This window comes from Grammomys surdaster, unplaced genomic scaffold (assembly GCF_004785775.1).
Source record: "Grammomys surdaster isolate TR1022 unplaced genomic scaffold, NIH_TR_1.0 570, whole genome shotgun sequence".
In the NCBI taxonomy this organism is placed as follows: domain Eukaryota; kingdom Metazoa; phylum Chordata; class Mammalia; order Rodentia; family Muridae; genus Grammomys; species Grammomys surdaster.
This window is the reverse complement of record NW_021604989.1, coordinates 148,755-165,115: the sequence shown is the minus strand read 5'-3', so window position 1 is coordinate 165,115 and position 16,361 is coordinate 148,755. Positions and strand designations below refer to the sequence as shown.

The window sequence follows — 16,361 nt, the reverse complement described above, 5'->3', positions numbered from 1 at the left end:
AACAAGTATGTCTATAATGGTCAATATTCAATGTTCCTACATTTCATATTCATGCTTATATCTGTAAGTTCCACATGCATGCAATACTGCATGAATACATGATCACAGAGGACATAATGTACATGTGTCTATAGTCTTTCTCTTCCACAAACCAAGGTGACTTTGAGCACATTCTCCATCTTAAAGCCTTTGATGGAATAGTAAGTTATCTAGTATGGCTTCCCTGAGACAGTAGTCTGACAGTCTTCTACCATGAGAAATCAACCTCAACCCTGTGGCATGAGATAGCTTATAGTGACTCAGGAAAGATGTAGAAAGCCCTGCCTTGGAAAATAATCAATTTTTTTTATTATTTATATTCTACTCTGTCCTAGTAAACAATCTCTTTCCAGATGCCTCATTCATGATAATTACATTCATCAAGCTAAAATTATGTAAAAGAAGTTTCAGAACTGTCCTTGGCTTGTATGAACCCAGCAGTCTCATGGTATCTCTGCTTGCATTTGCTCCACTTAATGGCATGCCATCCGAGGCACAGAAAGTAACTGAGTCTAATGACATACTGCAAGTTCTCCTGTATTTCTTAATGGGCATGTGACCTCCTTTGTGATCTCAGACCAGTGTGTAACATTCTGCAACAGCTCCAGGGCATGTTCTCCCAGAATAACTCACATCAATGTCTCCAGGACACAGCTTGAATGCTTCAGCATTTCACACAGTGACATCACTCCTTTGTTCTTCAAGGGATTTTCAACCAATGAGAGATGTTTCACCTTAGAGTTGATAAGGGAAGTAGCAATTTTACCACATTTCTCACTTGATATGTTACATTTTCCCAACCTACATGTGAGAAACATGTCACAGGTTAGGAATAAGATCTTTAGGTGATCTATGTAAGACTGTCTATTGCTTGGACAAATTCCCCAGATTCTAATACCAGCCCAGACCTATATTACACGCTTATTTAATTTATAAGCATAATTGCTTAGCTATCATAGTGAATTATACAGAGTTCTACTGATTGAGAATAAGCCCAAGCCAGTGGTTTTCAGTGACGGGTGATTTTTACTTTCTAAGATCCATTTGACAATGTTTGGTGATATTGGTTGTCACAACAACCAACAGAGAGAGATAGAGCATTACAGGAATGTAGTAGATAGAAGCCATGCCTTTAATGCACATATTAACCCCATCATTAAAGTATGATCTGCCACTCTATAAGTCTGATTACCCTTAACACTTAACACACACACACACACACACACACACACACACACACACAGAGAGAGAGAGAGAGAGAGAGAGAGAGAGAGAGAGAGAGAGAGAGAGAGAGAGAGAGAGATTTACTTCTTGGATCTCTCACAGTTACCCTCCCTTCTAGATCTCAGGTATCAGTTATAAAGGCCCATGTATCTAACCTATGGCTCTGACCAACCAACTACAGGTTGACATTCTTACATCCTACTCCTTGTGTTTAACTTTCTGAGGATGTCATGAAGCTTAAAGGTTGTTATCTCACATGTCAGTTTAGTATATTCAAAAGATATGATAAGGATAATAGAAACACTCAGAGAGAACATGTACATGGAAAAGATCTAGAAGCATCTGAAGTACAAGAAACTTTGTCTCATGGATGTAGAATGTTCCTCATGGATATATTTGCCAAACTAGAATACCACTGCTCTAAATTTTTTCTATCACCATGTTAAAACACTCTCACCAAAGCCAACAGGAAACCGTTGGGCTGATACTTCCAAGTCACAGCATCATTGAGAAAATCATTGCAGGAAGCTGGATTCAAGAATCATGAAGGAGCTGCTTGCTGGATTGTGATTAGCTAGCTAGACTTATTAGATCAAAACTACCTGCTCAATGAACCATCCTTAGACATAGTAGGCTGGGCTCTCTTATGTCAACTAATCCCTTACCAATATTCCCAATATATCATCCTGTTAGACAATTACTGAACCAAAGGAATCTTCTTCAGGCCAAGTTGACAGAAACTAAGCAGAATGAAAATTCTAAAGTTTGGATATTTTTTAATGGATGATTTACCATGTATGATTGGCTCACTCCAAACTGAACTCCTCATGGAGGATGGGCAATGAGAATGATAATTAAAGAACATGGTGCTAGCTCTGTTTTTGTGGGAACTGGCCACTATGCAGTACCCAACCAAAACTCACCTCATTAGAGTTATAGTTGATGCCATCGCCTGGAAAATGTAGGAACACTCATGTCTGGAATCAAGGCAACAGTCCAGCAGAGGAAATGTTTCTACTACCATCACTAAGCACTCATGAAATTTCAAAGGTTTGTAATTCCTTTACACTGCTGGGGGAAAAGACCAACCTGCATATTGCCTAATGTAAGCCACCATATCACAAATGTTAATGGTGTTAAACACCTGATGGTGTTAAACTTACAAGTGACAGACCATCAGTACCTTGCTGACTTCTCTGCATTCTCGTGCCATTTCCTCATAGCCCAGTTACATAGCTACCTCTGATCTTTCTTCTCTAACCTCCTATCAAGATCCATGTGAAAGTTTTATTTATGGATTGTTTCAATGCTGGTAAGTTTTTACCAAGCATCTCTTCAAGTAGACCTCTGATTTCTATGAGGATCCTGTCTCACACACTAAATAAATATAATATGATCCATATATACTATTATGTTGTTATTCCAGCCATTAGGAAAAAGATAAACCATCAAAAAAGGGGAAATTTTTAGAAGGAAATGGGACTCAACAGAATATATATGGATTTGGCAGGAATATATTATAAACATGACTGAAAATGTCCTAATGGTGGAGCTGGAGATAAGGATCAGCAGTTATCACTTGCTGCTTCAACATAAAACTAGAGTTCAATTCTAGGCACCCAAAAAAGTAGCTGATAATTGCATATAATTCCAGCTCCAGGAAACCTAATATCCTTTCCTGGCTTTTGAAGGCATGAATGAATGCAAGCAAAGAGAAAAATAGTCAAAATGAAATTCATTTTGTACAACATATGCTAAAGAAAAAACCTTTCAAAATTAAGCCCTCAAAGTGCTATTAAAGAATTCATTCTAAGGAAATTACTGTGTGGAAAATGCATTTGCTTACAATAGCTCCTCAACGTTGAATCTTGAACAGCCCAGAACAGAGCATAACACCTCAACCACATTAGAGAGATTAGTGCCATAAAGGTTCAGATATTTCAGGTGAGGTAGCTGAAGAAGGATGTGAAAAAATGAGCCGTCTCCCAAGTAAGTCATGAAGGAACACCTGTAGAATAAATCCAAATGTCACATTATATCAGGATGCGTGGGTCTATGGCAGAGAAACTTGCATAATCCTTCCTTAAACTTTGTCTTACATACTGTGCTTATTTGGGCATCCTGGTTACCCCATAAATTCTTGCTAATTATCTCCAGGTACCAGACAAACACTAAGGCTCAAGCTACTCAGATCTTTCCCTTTTATTCCATTTACCACACCCACTCACATCTGTGTTACACCTAGAACATTGTAAGATGACTCATGGTTATCCTCATAGTAAACTCTATACATTACCTTGTCATGGCTAAATAAGGTTGCCAACTGGTATAAATTTGATAAAGGGAACCTGAATGGAGGCATTTCCTCCATCAGATTGGCATGACTATGGGGCATTTTATTGATCGGTAATCATTGTAGAAATGCATCTGTGAGGGGCATTACCCCTAGGAAAGTAAGTCTAATTTGAATATGAACAGTTGTGGGGGCAGGTCATGGGGAAACAAGTCAGAAAGCAGCATTCCTTTAATTTCTGTTTAGGTTCTTGCTTTCAGGTCCCTGCCCTGACTGCCCTTGGTGATGGATTATGACCTAGGAGTGGTAAAAGAATAAAATAAAATAAGCATTTTTCTCCCCAAGGCTGCCTTTGATCATAGTGTTTATCATAGAGTCAGAAACCAAACAGAATTACATTTTATGTATAATATAAATACTTGAGTTTGTATTAATGTTCCCAGATGTTTGTTTTTGATGTGTTTCACTTTACAGCCCTGACTGTACTAAAACTCACTCTGTAGACCAGGCTGGGTTCAAACTCAGAGATCCACCCGATCTCTGTGTGACCTAACACCAAACTGTGTGACCCTAGTGCTGGAATTAAAGGATATACCACCACCTCTAGGCTTATTAAGTACTAATTTTTTTAAGGCATCACTATCTATAATGGTCATAAAATAGGTTGCAAAGTTTAAGAAAATTAGATATAAGGTTTTTTTTTCTTTTTTGTATTTATTCCCTTTCATTGTGGGAAAAGTGTAACCAAACTTATGTCAGGCCATGTTTCCTCATGATAACAAATATATGTCATTATGATGGCTAAGTAATATTGGGCTAGACATATGGCTTAGTGGTTAAGAGCACATACTATTCTTGCAGAGGACTAGAGTTCAGTTCCCAGGACCCATTGTTGGGAAGCTCACAACTGTTTATAACTCTAAGTTCAGAGAACCCAATTCAGATGTACACATACATATTCACAATTAAACATAATTATAATAGACCTTTAGTTAGCATTCATTGTGATCCCTATAACATAGTCAATCCCTGTTGAGTGTTATTCTAGTGCATACACACACAAGATGTATAGGCATTATAAAATGTATATAAATCAGATGTGTGTGACATAAACCTTCAAATATGTGACTCTTGATACTATTATATTCATTACTTTTGATTTTAGTTCTGCCTTTATTTATGCATGAGACTTCTGCATAAGAAAGAGGGAATTTCTTTTATGTACATAAAGGATATGTGACTATCAAACTTACGACAAGCTGCGGAGCTTAGAAACTGTCTGAGCCAGAGGAGATGGAGACATTGAATTATAGAGATCCTTTAAGGCCTTTTTATTGAAATGACAGCTGTCTAGATCCAACACATGCAAGTTCCGAAAAACATTACAGAGCATAGTCCACTGTGTGTCTATAATTCTGCAATGAAATAACACATCATTATTCTTTAATGGCTCCATTAAATTCAATGTATTCCTAAAACAGGCAGATCAGTCCCAACTCAATCTCAAAGCTGACAGTTACTCTTGATACAGTAAAAAGTTCATACAGGCAAAAACGGGTCAACATAGCAGAGTGATTAAGAAAGTAATCCCCGGGCCAGGGCGTGCCTAAGAGGTTAAAAGCATTTCATGCTCTTGTATAGGACCCATGTTTGATTTCCAGAATCCATGTGGAAGCACACAACTATTTGTAACTTCAGTTCCAGGGGATCTAATTGCCTCTTCTGGGCTTCCTTCATAGGTACTATACTCACATGATACATAGACATATATTCAGGTAATACACTCATAAAATTCAAATAAAATAAATCTTTTTTAAAAAATAAAGGAAAATAGAGGAGAGAGAAGAGATGGGGAGAAGATGCAAAGGGAGTTGATGAAAGAAGAGGAGAGGAGGGAGAGAAAAGAGGAGACAGAGAGAACACTCTGGGATATAAAGTGGCATCTTCTAAGCATGATATAGGCATTGCAGTCCTGATCCACAGCTGTTATGAATGCATTAATTGGCCTGCAAAAGACCAGGCCTCATACTAGTCAATAATAAAGTGGGGAGAGGGTCACATAGATCAACTCATCCCAGCTGAACTGTTGATTTCTGGAGAAGAGTCACCTTTAGTGTTATACTAACAAGTGAGCCCACCAAGGTCTAACACACTGTTCCAAACCTATTGAGTCACTGAGTTTAACCCTAAACTGCATAGCTGACAAAACAAAAAGATGTCAGTGTGATTAAGGAACTTGTAAAGAAGTCAAGTGATGAGATAGAAGAGAAACAGAACTGAATAGAAAGTGAGAGTAACCAGAATACACTATATATCAGAGTGAAACTACAAATCAATGCACTGAAAAAATTATAATAAAGAGATGTGGCTTGAAATGAGATAAACTAGAATTGAATCTCTGTTGGAAATTCACTATTACTATCTATGATTCACAGTTGAAGGCATCCAACTTTACTGGATCTTCAAGTACTTCCTCTTTTAGTGAGAAAACATGATTTCTATGTTAACTAGTGTAGATATTTGGGACTTCTAAGGGAAATACATACTATGTTGAGTAAAAGATTTACACATTTTGATCAAGTATGAGCTAGCAGACTAAATTCAATGTGAGACAAGTCAACTAATACAATGTAGTATGAGTACCACCTTAAAACAGACACAAATTCCCAAATCCTCTCCAACATAATCACCAGGACACTCTAAACTCTATGGACAAAGGAAAAGTGTCAGGCACTGTGATGGAGATGCTCACATTTCTACCTCACACTGGCCCTATGACAAATTTCTTTTTTGTATAAATGGAAGAACTTAAGACATGGCTGTTCAGAGCCACACAGCTCAAAACAGCAGTAACAAGGCTCAATAGAAAGCCTTTCTGATTATACCATCTAAACAGTCAAACATAGACATAAGAATTTTACCATGCTAGAGAGAGGGTTGGGTGGGTAAGAATATTTTCTGTGCAAGCATGAAAATCTGAGTTCAGATCCACAGTACTGACATAAGAGGTGGACATGGTTTCATTAGCCTGTTGCCCAGCATTAGAAGATGGAAATAGGTAGCTCCTTCTATCTTACTGGTCAGTTTGCCTTGTCAAGATGGTGAGAGACTGTCCTAAAGGATTAAGGCAGAGAACAATAGAGGAAGACACTCCAAATCTTCCTCTGGCTTCATCATGAATTTACTTGGATACATCATGGACACATCTATAAAGTATTGCTCTGGACAATAAAGCAGAAGTGAAAAACAATAGGCAAGGCTTAGAGACATACTTACTTTTTGCATAGTTCTAAGTTATCATGTTTAAAGTCTTTGATTTCTGTAAAAATTCTCCTTTGTATATGCAGGTGAAGATTTTTTAATTTTGGTGTTCTCTGCAGACAGTACCGAGCTGCTGACAAATCATCAACATCACTAATATCGATAGTAATTTCTTCAAATCGTTCCATCACTTGTCCTACAAAACTTTCCTCCTGGTTGTCAAGTATACAGAAGAACAAAGTCCGGGGATGTACCAGTTTCTCATTGTACTCTTGTTGACTGAGACTGTTAAAGTATCTAATAATTTCCTGTCTTACTTCATTGATTGACATAATGCCAAAGCATGGTTCAAGCAAGGAGGCAACTTTCTCAGTGGCAATTCCAAACAATAATATCCGTGTCTGGAACAACTGGTTATGTTTATGAGTATAGATTTCTTCTAGAAGTTGAGGTAGGCTTCCAATAACTGGGTGATGTTTGTCTTTGTCTTGTTTGAGAAAATAGAACAGGATAGCAAAGTACCACTGTAGTGTAGAATGATAAAACACAATGTTGTTACCTTGATTCTGTAAAAAATTCATTCTCAGCCACACTGTCTTATCTGATTCAGATATCCTGTTCCTCCTGAGGTCCTCAGAGTCAAACACAGACACCTTTTTCCACATTCCTTCTGCAGCCAAGGTGCACAGGGTCTTTAATAGGGCCCTGTTTTGTTTAGATGGATTCCTGGCAAATATTGATTTGAATCCACTCACCATAAATACTGAGTAGACCAATGCTACTGTTTTACCAAAAAGTTTCACTACCTGTCTCCTCTCATACTGCCACTTTAAAGAGCTACAGATCATCCAGCATAGAAAAGGATTGGCGCATAAACTGTACACTGAATGAATGTTCCTTAAATTCTCAAGGACATCTATGCCTGTCTGGGTATTGAAGAAGGACACGCAATAGAATTCTATAGTCTGTTCAGAAAATGGTGAAGTAATTATATCCCTTGGATACTGCAGCAAAGGAAAAATTTTTGAATAGCTTGAGTTTCCCAATTCAAGAAGCAGAGAACATTCTGGGAGCATTATTTTCTGTAGCAAACTACTCAAGACGATTTGTGTTGGCAGCCTCTTTCTCCAGTCATTGCACAAGTTTGTCCTGAGTTCCAAGTCCAATTTCAGGTAATCAAATCCATCCAGGATAAATAAGATTCTCTTTGGATCAGATAAAATGTCATCTAGTGTCTCTGAAGACTCAGGCAACTTACTTGAGATAAGCTCAGCTAAGCTTAACTCTGTGGTATTGTTAAGTGAGAAGACAGAGAAGAAGAAAACATATCGAAATCGGTTCTGCAATAAATTTCCTGATGCCCAATCCAACATTGCTTTTCTTAAGAAAATAGTTTTACCTCCTCCTCTAGGACCTGATACAAATGCAGTGACTGGCTCTGACTGAGAATTAAATATGCCCTTCAATGTTCTGTACTGGAGTTTTATAATTGCGTGGTAGCTTCTATCAGGTATATGAGTGTGGGTCTCAAATGTCCATATGTGTTGAAATGTATTCTTCATAAATTCTTTGTACTTAGATTGTTTCTCTAGATTTGATAAAATCAGAATAGAGGGCAATTAGGAATAGAATACTCCTAAGAATGAATCACAGTATTTTTTAAATACATGTCTAATGAATGATCTACAGTTCTCCATGATCTGTGAAGCCATGGGTTGAAAGAAAAGGAAACAACCCACTCCTTCCCCTGCAATAACTTCCTATTTCCATTCAGGTGAGCCTGGTGTAGGTATTTCTTTTCCATTGCACTACAAACAGAATGGTTAGGACCCCACCCCAACCACCCAACCAGTTCTTTCTATACCCACGCCTCTAGATAGAAAACACTATTGCATACAACTATTTCCATGATTGTGAACAGAAGCAAGGCCTCCAATCTCAATGCTAGATGTGGCATATTACTATTTTAGGGCCAATAGAGATAGGAAATCTTCATGAGGCAGGGACATTTAAAACAAACTAAACCCTGGAACCCAATCTAAAGTCAATTGTCTCCCATATATGGGGCTCCTTCTCTACCTGAAAACTCTATAATGCCAATAAATTTTGATTTCACATTCCCTGGAACTCTTCCTGCCTGTATTGTTTTAATTCACAAAGAAAAGGAACTCAGCTAGTCAGTATCATCTTGTGGGTGACTAATGTGGGTCACAAACTTGGTGGTTTTCCTATATCCAGAGTTATAATAGATTTTATATATTGCCTTAAAAGCATTGTGACCAAACTTGCAACTCATCTCTGAACAGCAGCTACTGTAAAGCATGAATTCTGGGTATTTATTGCATTTCAAATTTACAAAGTGTCTCCCTGGGAGGAAATCCATTAAGTATTTCACTTGTACATATTTTTATGAGGTATTACTCATATTGTTTCTATTTAGTCTAAAACTTTCCTATCTTCATTAAGTCATTTAAGAATCATTATATTTACATTATTTTCAATTTTATAAACATGCTTATAATTTTATGCTTAGTCAAAGCAAGATTTGCTTCGGGTAACAAGACAGTGAAACAAATTTTTGGGTTATAGGTTTTCAAGTCTATGAGCAACAATTCTTATCAGGTTGGTCTTGGTTAAAATCATATAAATCTTGTAGTTTTACCTACATTATTTAATGGATCTAGGTAAGTGTCCTCTAACAAATGAGATTGAGAAATTGCTTCTCTGGTTATTAATGAAAGTAGGTACCAGACAGCTAAGACATGATCAATACTGCACTTGGATATTTTCTTATTAGCTTCTTCTATTGTCTGGCTTTCTGAAAGCAGGAACCTACTGCCCTGAGATTTACTGGGACTTGTGTCAGTAATTGGTGCATTAGAGATGTTTGGTAAGTTAAGAGAAATTGTTGTTCTTCCAGGAGATCTGGGTTAAGTTCCCAGCCATGACAAAGCCACTGACAACTATCTGTTATGTTCAGCTTCAGCGATCCCAGCCCTCTCTGGCCACTACAGGAATTCCCTGCATTTGGTACATTTTCATATGTGTAAATAAAACACTCATATAATAAAAAGATATATTTTAAAAACAGAAAACAATTTGTATAGAATTTTAAATCTATTATGTTTTTATTTTATTTTGTAAAATATATTTTCTATATTTACACATGGTAAAATGTTCAGTGTTGAGCTGTCAATATTTCTTAATGAATGGGGCACCCTGGACCAACAATCAGCTCCAACAATTTGTCCTCTATTCTCCACATGCACTCAATTGTATACATACACTAACATTTAAATACATAAATATGGGTTGGAGTAGCAGCTCACAGGTTACAAATACATACTGCTTTTGCAGAAGACCTGAATTCAGTTCTGAGCCCCAATATAATATAAAATGGCCCACAAATTCCTGCAACTGCAGATCCAGAGGATCTGATGCCCCAGAGTGCCAAAACCCTACACTCATGACACACATCCACATGTTGATACACAATACATAAATATAATTAAAAATAAACCTAAAATAGTAATAGTGTAAAAATTATATTTCAAGAATTTATGTGACAGTAAATTTGGATAGATGAATAAATATCAGGATTGGGTTAAGTTTTACTGCTTAATTTGAAACTATAAGGTCTAGATTATTTCTATTAAATAAAATTTTTGATTAAGAATTTTTTTCTGTGCCCTCTGTGTTTGTTGTCTCACTCTGTGCCTTTGTGTCTCTACGTAAATAATAGATAATACCATTTGTATTTTAAAATTTGTCATTGAGAGGGGGAATTCTGTCTTCTGGTATGGGTTAAAACCCAAACCAATAATGCCTCTCAACAGTCAAGACAACTTTCCAAGGACAAAATTGCACATCCTGGAACACTGATATTGCTATGGCTGGGAAGGCTTGTTATTGGATGAAAAGATTGCAGACTGCACAGGTCCACAGAGGACAGCCACTTAACTCAATCAGTCTACTAGTTTCTACTATGTGGTTCATGTTGTCATGGTTCTTGGGTTTATATGGCCTAGCATTTAGTTGAGTGGAACTTGCCATGTGTTTGACTTCTTTAAAAAAAATGAAGACAGTGTGCATATTCAATCAATCAAATGGTTATTAAAAGAATATCATTATATCCCTAAGGTGTAACCAAGCAACAAAAAAGTCCCAGCAAGTTTGTAGGAATAGCTCCAGCTCCATGGCCCAGTGTCTCCCATCCTGTAAGCATGCCTAATGTAGTAGCCTAAACAGGACAAAAACTTAAGCTGATATTAGCTAGAATTCATCCTCCTTTAATCTAGTTTTTTTCTTTTCTGATTTTAGAGACAGTCTTATGTAGCCCAGAATGTCCATTGACCTCAAACTAGCTATATAATCAAGAAGCAGTAGCAATAGCTAGAATGGCATAGCTGTAGTGGTTTGGACAACAAATACAGGAACAAAGATGGAGCAGAGACTGAAAGAATGACCAACCAATAACCACCCCAACTTGAGAACAATCCCATGGGAAAGCATCAATCCCTGACAGTATTTATGATACTCTGTTACGGTTGTCTAGTATGGAATAGAGGAGTCTAGTCTGGCTGTATTCTGGGAAGCTCCAGCCACCAGCTGAAACAGACAGATGCAAGAATCCTCAGCCAAATAGTGGATGGAGCTTGGAGACTCTTAAGGAAGAGTAGTAGGAAGGATTGTGGGTCCAAAGAGGATAGGAACTCCACAGGAAAACCAATAGAATCAACTAACCTGGACCAGGAACCAAATTTCACACACAGGCTGGACTTAGGCCTTCATGCACATATGTAGCAGATGTGCAGCTTGATCTTCACGTGAGTTCCAAACAACTGGAATGGGACCTATCCCAAATGCTGTTGCCTGTCTTTGGGGACATGTTCTAGCTAGGCTGACTGGTCTGGCCTCAGTGGGAGTGGATGCATCTAGTCTCAGAGAGACTTGATGTTCCAGAGTAAATCCCAGGGGGCTCCATCCTCTTAGAGAAGGCAAGAAGGATAGGGAGAGGATTATGGGAGGGGGTGACATGGTTGGAACAGTAAGTGGGATTTAAAGTGAATAAAAATGAACTGACACCTAAAAAATATTGTCCCCCATTGCCTGGTATATTTGAAAATTTGTACCCCAGTTGATGGGATGTTTGGGTAGGTTTAAGAGGTGTGCCCTTTCTGGAGAAGGATGTGACTTGGTACAGGCATTAAACATTTATAGCCTTACCTCACTTTCAGTTCACTACCTCTGCATCATGCTTGCAGTTAAGGTGTGATCTTATCTTCCTGTTCCTATCACCATGCCTATGTGTTATTATGCCTCTCTCCATAATGAACTCTTTGGAGTCCACTATCACTTTGGAACCATAAGCCAAAATTAATTCCATGAGTTGCTTTTGGTCATGGTGTTTTATCACACCCACGAAAAAGTAAACTAAACAATGGCCACATGCAGTTATTCTCAATATCTTATATGTATATGTCTACATGATCATTGCCAAATAACTGATATCCTTATCTCCATGAGGAAACAGATAATCAGGTAGTGATAATCATCTTGGTGCTTCTGAATAGAAAACAAAACATATAACTAAGAACCAGCCAACAAAAGCATGTGGTTTGGCTGAAGATTTTGGATGGATACTTCTGATATTTACAGCATCAGTTAAATCATAATTCTGTCAAAGTGTGTATGAACAACAGTCAGAGACACGGAGATTGTTTTAATGCCTCTGAAATGTGAGGTGATTTACTGGTAAAATATTCCCTCCAGAAGACTTGACATGCTCTACACCTTGAGATATTCTAAAGTTGCAAATCTGAAGTCTTCTTTTACTGTCTTGAGAAATTCACAGGACACAAAGGTAAGGTCTTTGTGCAAGGAAATAAGGCCTACCCATTCATAGCACATGTCTGGTAAAAGAATAAGTAAGTACATGATAAAACTTCATTGCAGCTGATTCTAGCACTCAGTATCTGAGAAAACAGAACTCAGGATGTTAAAGAAGAAAACCATGAGTTCAAGTCATGTCTAGTCTACATAGTAACTTTGAAGCCAGACTTAGCAACATAGTGAAACATTTTCAATATGAAAAACAAACAAAAGAAGGAAGGAAGGGAGCAAAGAAGGGAGGGAAGGAGAGAGGAGAGAAGGGCTATGGAGAGAAAGAAGGAAGGAGCGGGAGGAATGTCCATTTGTTGTTTTGAATGCTATTTAAAAAAAACAAATAAATGAGCAATTTTCTTGACTAGCTAGAAAAAAACAATATTAATATTAATATTAGTATCTGCCTTATTAGTTTCAATCAATTCTACATTTTCTTTTCTTGGTAATGGACATGTGCATTAGGACACCCTCCCTGACTCCAGTTAAAGGATAGCCTATATATAACAATCATTGCTTTCCTCAAACTTTTCAACTAACGGACAACTCAACATTGACATCACTTTCACATTATGGGTGTTAGCTTGGTGTTTTTTATGAGACTTCTACGAATAATCATAGGGGTGTCTTACTCTTTCATATCCTCTTGGGACACATTTTCTCCTGTTTGCTTGCCTCATCCAGTCCAATATCAGGGTTTGTGCCTAGTCTTATTGTAACTTTTTATGCATGTTTGATTGATAGTCTTGGTAGGACTGCCCTTTTCTGAAGGTAAATGGAGGAGCAGTGTATGTGGAGGAGAGGAGAGGGAGAACAGGGAAGGTGGGAGGAGGGGAAGCTGTAGTTGGGATGTAACATTTTAAGAAAGAATCTCCTACTTGGCTAACTTTTCTTGTCAGGAGCCATAATGGGACAAGCTAATAACTAGCAGGTGATTGTCCTGAGATGGCCTGCTTCGGATTGTTATATAATCTGCGACAGGTTTGACCTTATTAAGCAAGGTTGTAAGGGATTAATTTTATCAAAGATTCATGCTATTAACATGCTTTTCCTGTTGTTATTAAACATATGTAACAATCACTAATAGCCACCCATTTGTAGCAGATTTCTGCAGATCCATGAAGATGTACTGTCTTGTAGTGATGCTATATAGACAAATAGATGACTTCTTAAGTCTTAATGATGATCCTATAAGAATTCTTAAAAAATAATATCAGTGATTACCAGTGATTTTATTAAGTTCTTTAATGGTGGGACTACTATTAAGTCCTTTTCTAATAATCAAAACTGCAATGAGAACTCTGTCAGTCTCCCAGGTATCACCACTTAATTGCTCTTAGATAGTAACCAGACTTTCTCCTACTCAGAGCACATTCCAAGAGGTTGTAAAACAGTTAACCAAAGGTCATAAAAAGGGAACTAATGATTTGTTTTAGGTGATAGGACAGAAGATAAAATATTGACTGGATTTTATCTATACAAAACTTCATTAATAACTTAGATATGTTTTTAAACTTTTAGTGAACCTGTAGAGCTGTGACAGGTGATAGATGTTTAGCCAGATAATTAGCACTAATGGATATGCATGTAAACATCTCTGTTGTAAACTTCTGTTTCAATTTATAATTTGATTTGTGTGTGAACTTGTGATAAACTTTGTAACATGTGGTCATGTATTCTGAAAGATATTTAAGTGCTGAGGACAAAGAGAAGAGTCAGAACTGAGTTGAGCAGGACTGAGCTGTGAGAGTGAACAGAGATGAAGAGAAGTTTTTAGACAGAATACTTTTTAGACAGAACCGAACTCAAAAAGAACTTAGAAGTGTAGCTTCGGGAGAAAAGGCATTGAGAGTAAGAACACTGTAGCAACTTCAGAGCAGAAGACAGTAAGATTAGAATGAGAATGCAGAGTGGAATAACTTAGAAGCTATAGGTAACATAAAAAACTGAGATAGTGATGTGCAGAATGCAGAGGAAAAGAGGCAAAAAGCAGCAACTTCAGAGAGCAGAAGGAACAGGCAGCTTCTCCTTACCATGGGACAGAACAGGTCCTTTCCTAACAAGGCACTCTTGGTCTTATTAAAGGTAACAAAGCTTTTTTCTTACAAATGTGGGTTTAATTCATTTAGCATCAATAGGGTAGAAGCTTTTTTCTTTTTCTAGGCAATAAAGACTGGTGCTCATTTTTCACTCAGAATGAATGAGTTCTTTCTGCACAGGTGCTTAGTCTTTTGCTCCATCAGCATACGTAACTATGGCTGTATCTGTAAGTATGTAATTGTGAGAATGTATGCATGTGTGTAAGTATGTAATTGTGAGAATGCATGCAAGCTGGACCAACCGGTTTGAATGAAATGCATAAATGTATGTGTGAATCATGAATCTGTATATGAACTTATGCGACTTTATGCATATTTGCTGTGTAAAAGTCTTTTCTTTCTGCCAGTGTTATTCTTTTCTCCTGGTTCAATAGAAATTTATTGCTCCAAACTTCCCCCTAGCCTGGCAAGCAAAAGGCATCTGGACAAAAGGAAAAAGGTTCTAGCAATTAATCCTTTACTTAATCTCCTGCTGTTTCAGGGTGAGGTGCTAAGTGCCAGAAACTGCAGTTTCTGGCCTCAGAGCATCACAGAAGGCAGTTCAGCTACAGTAGCATAGTAACTTTGACTTAGATATGTAAACTTTCTCTTGTTATACAGCAACCCTAAATATCTCATAAGACAAAGTCTTACCCTACATGGATGCTCTTCCCCCTCCACTGCCTCATGAAGAACCAACAAGAAGGAAGAACCCACTCCGGAGCTGGACCCTGGCATTTCCTCATGAGTCCCCTTTCTCCCTGTATTCACTTACCTCTCCTTTCCTGCTGAGCCATGATTGAAAGGTCTTCCCGATTGACTTGTAGAAACAGGCTCAACACTATATCCCATGCCTTTCCTGGATAATGTGTGTTCAATTTCATTACCAGGTCTTCTTTGAACGTGTTCCCAATCTTAGTCCAGGAGATAGGTTTGAGTTTAAATTTCTCTAGCTCTTTCCATAGAAGTTCCTTAAATCTCTGGAACTCTTCATCACTGAGTTTTTGCAAATACTTCGTCAAGCCATAACCAGATGAATCCATCATCCTGGGACAGTGATCTGAGACTCGAGAGGTTGACAAATCTTCAAAACCAAGAAATAAGTGACATTCAAAGAAGAATGACATGAGAGTCCTGTCTCAACAACTTAAAAAAGAGTCAAAGTTATTAATATCATGTGTCCCTTCTTTCAGATATATGTAGATTCATTTTTCACCCTTTCACTATAATTTATATAAATCCATTGTTAAAATTAATGGCCAGACACTAGTGGCACACACATTTAAGCCCAGCATTTGCAAACAGACCAAGGCAGGAGGATTTCTGAGTTTGAGGTCAGTCTGATCTAAAGAGTGAGTCCCAGGACTGCCAGGTTACACAGAGAAACCCTGTGTGTCTTGAAAAGCCAACAAAAACAAACAAGCAAGAAAAAAAAACAAAAACAAGAAAACAAAACCCTCTTTATACTAAGGCCACCATCAGAGAGAATGGTAAACAACTGAAAAAAATCAATAAAGCAGTAGAGTTCATCAATAGAGTCAAGGAAGTATGGTTGACTTCTCTATAAAAAATTAACACACTGT

General features: G+C 37.6%; 1 protein-coding gene across 3 annotated transcripts in view; it reads right to left on the bottom strand.

Moving 5' to 3' along the window:
- The window catches only part of LOC114633250 (NACHT, LRR and PYD domains-containing protein 9A-like), a 24,273-nt gene extending 8,449 nt beyond the window's left edge, over positions 1-15,824 (bottom strand). The window contains exons 1-5 of one of the 3 annotated variants that reach the window (XM_028781855.1): positions 15,554-15,824; positions 6,833-8,405; positions 4,810-4,971; positions 3,110-3,271; positions 673-840 (exon numbers count right to left, since the gene is read on the bottom strand). In XM_028781855.1, the coding sequence (XP_028637688.1) occupies positions 673-840; positions 3,110-3,271; positions 4,810-4,971; positions 6,833-8,405; positions 15,554-15,824 (2,336 nt within the window). The remainder of the gene's footprint in view (positions 1-672; positions 841-3,109; positions 3,272-4,809; positions 4,972-6,832; positions 8,406-15,553) is intronic. The other 2 variants (XM_028781856.1, XM_028781857.1) reach the window with 2 other exon arrangements.
- Between the last annotated feature and the right edge of the window lie 537 nt (positions 15,825-16,361).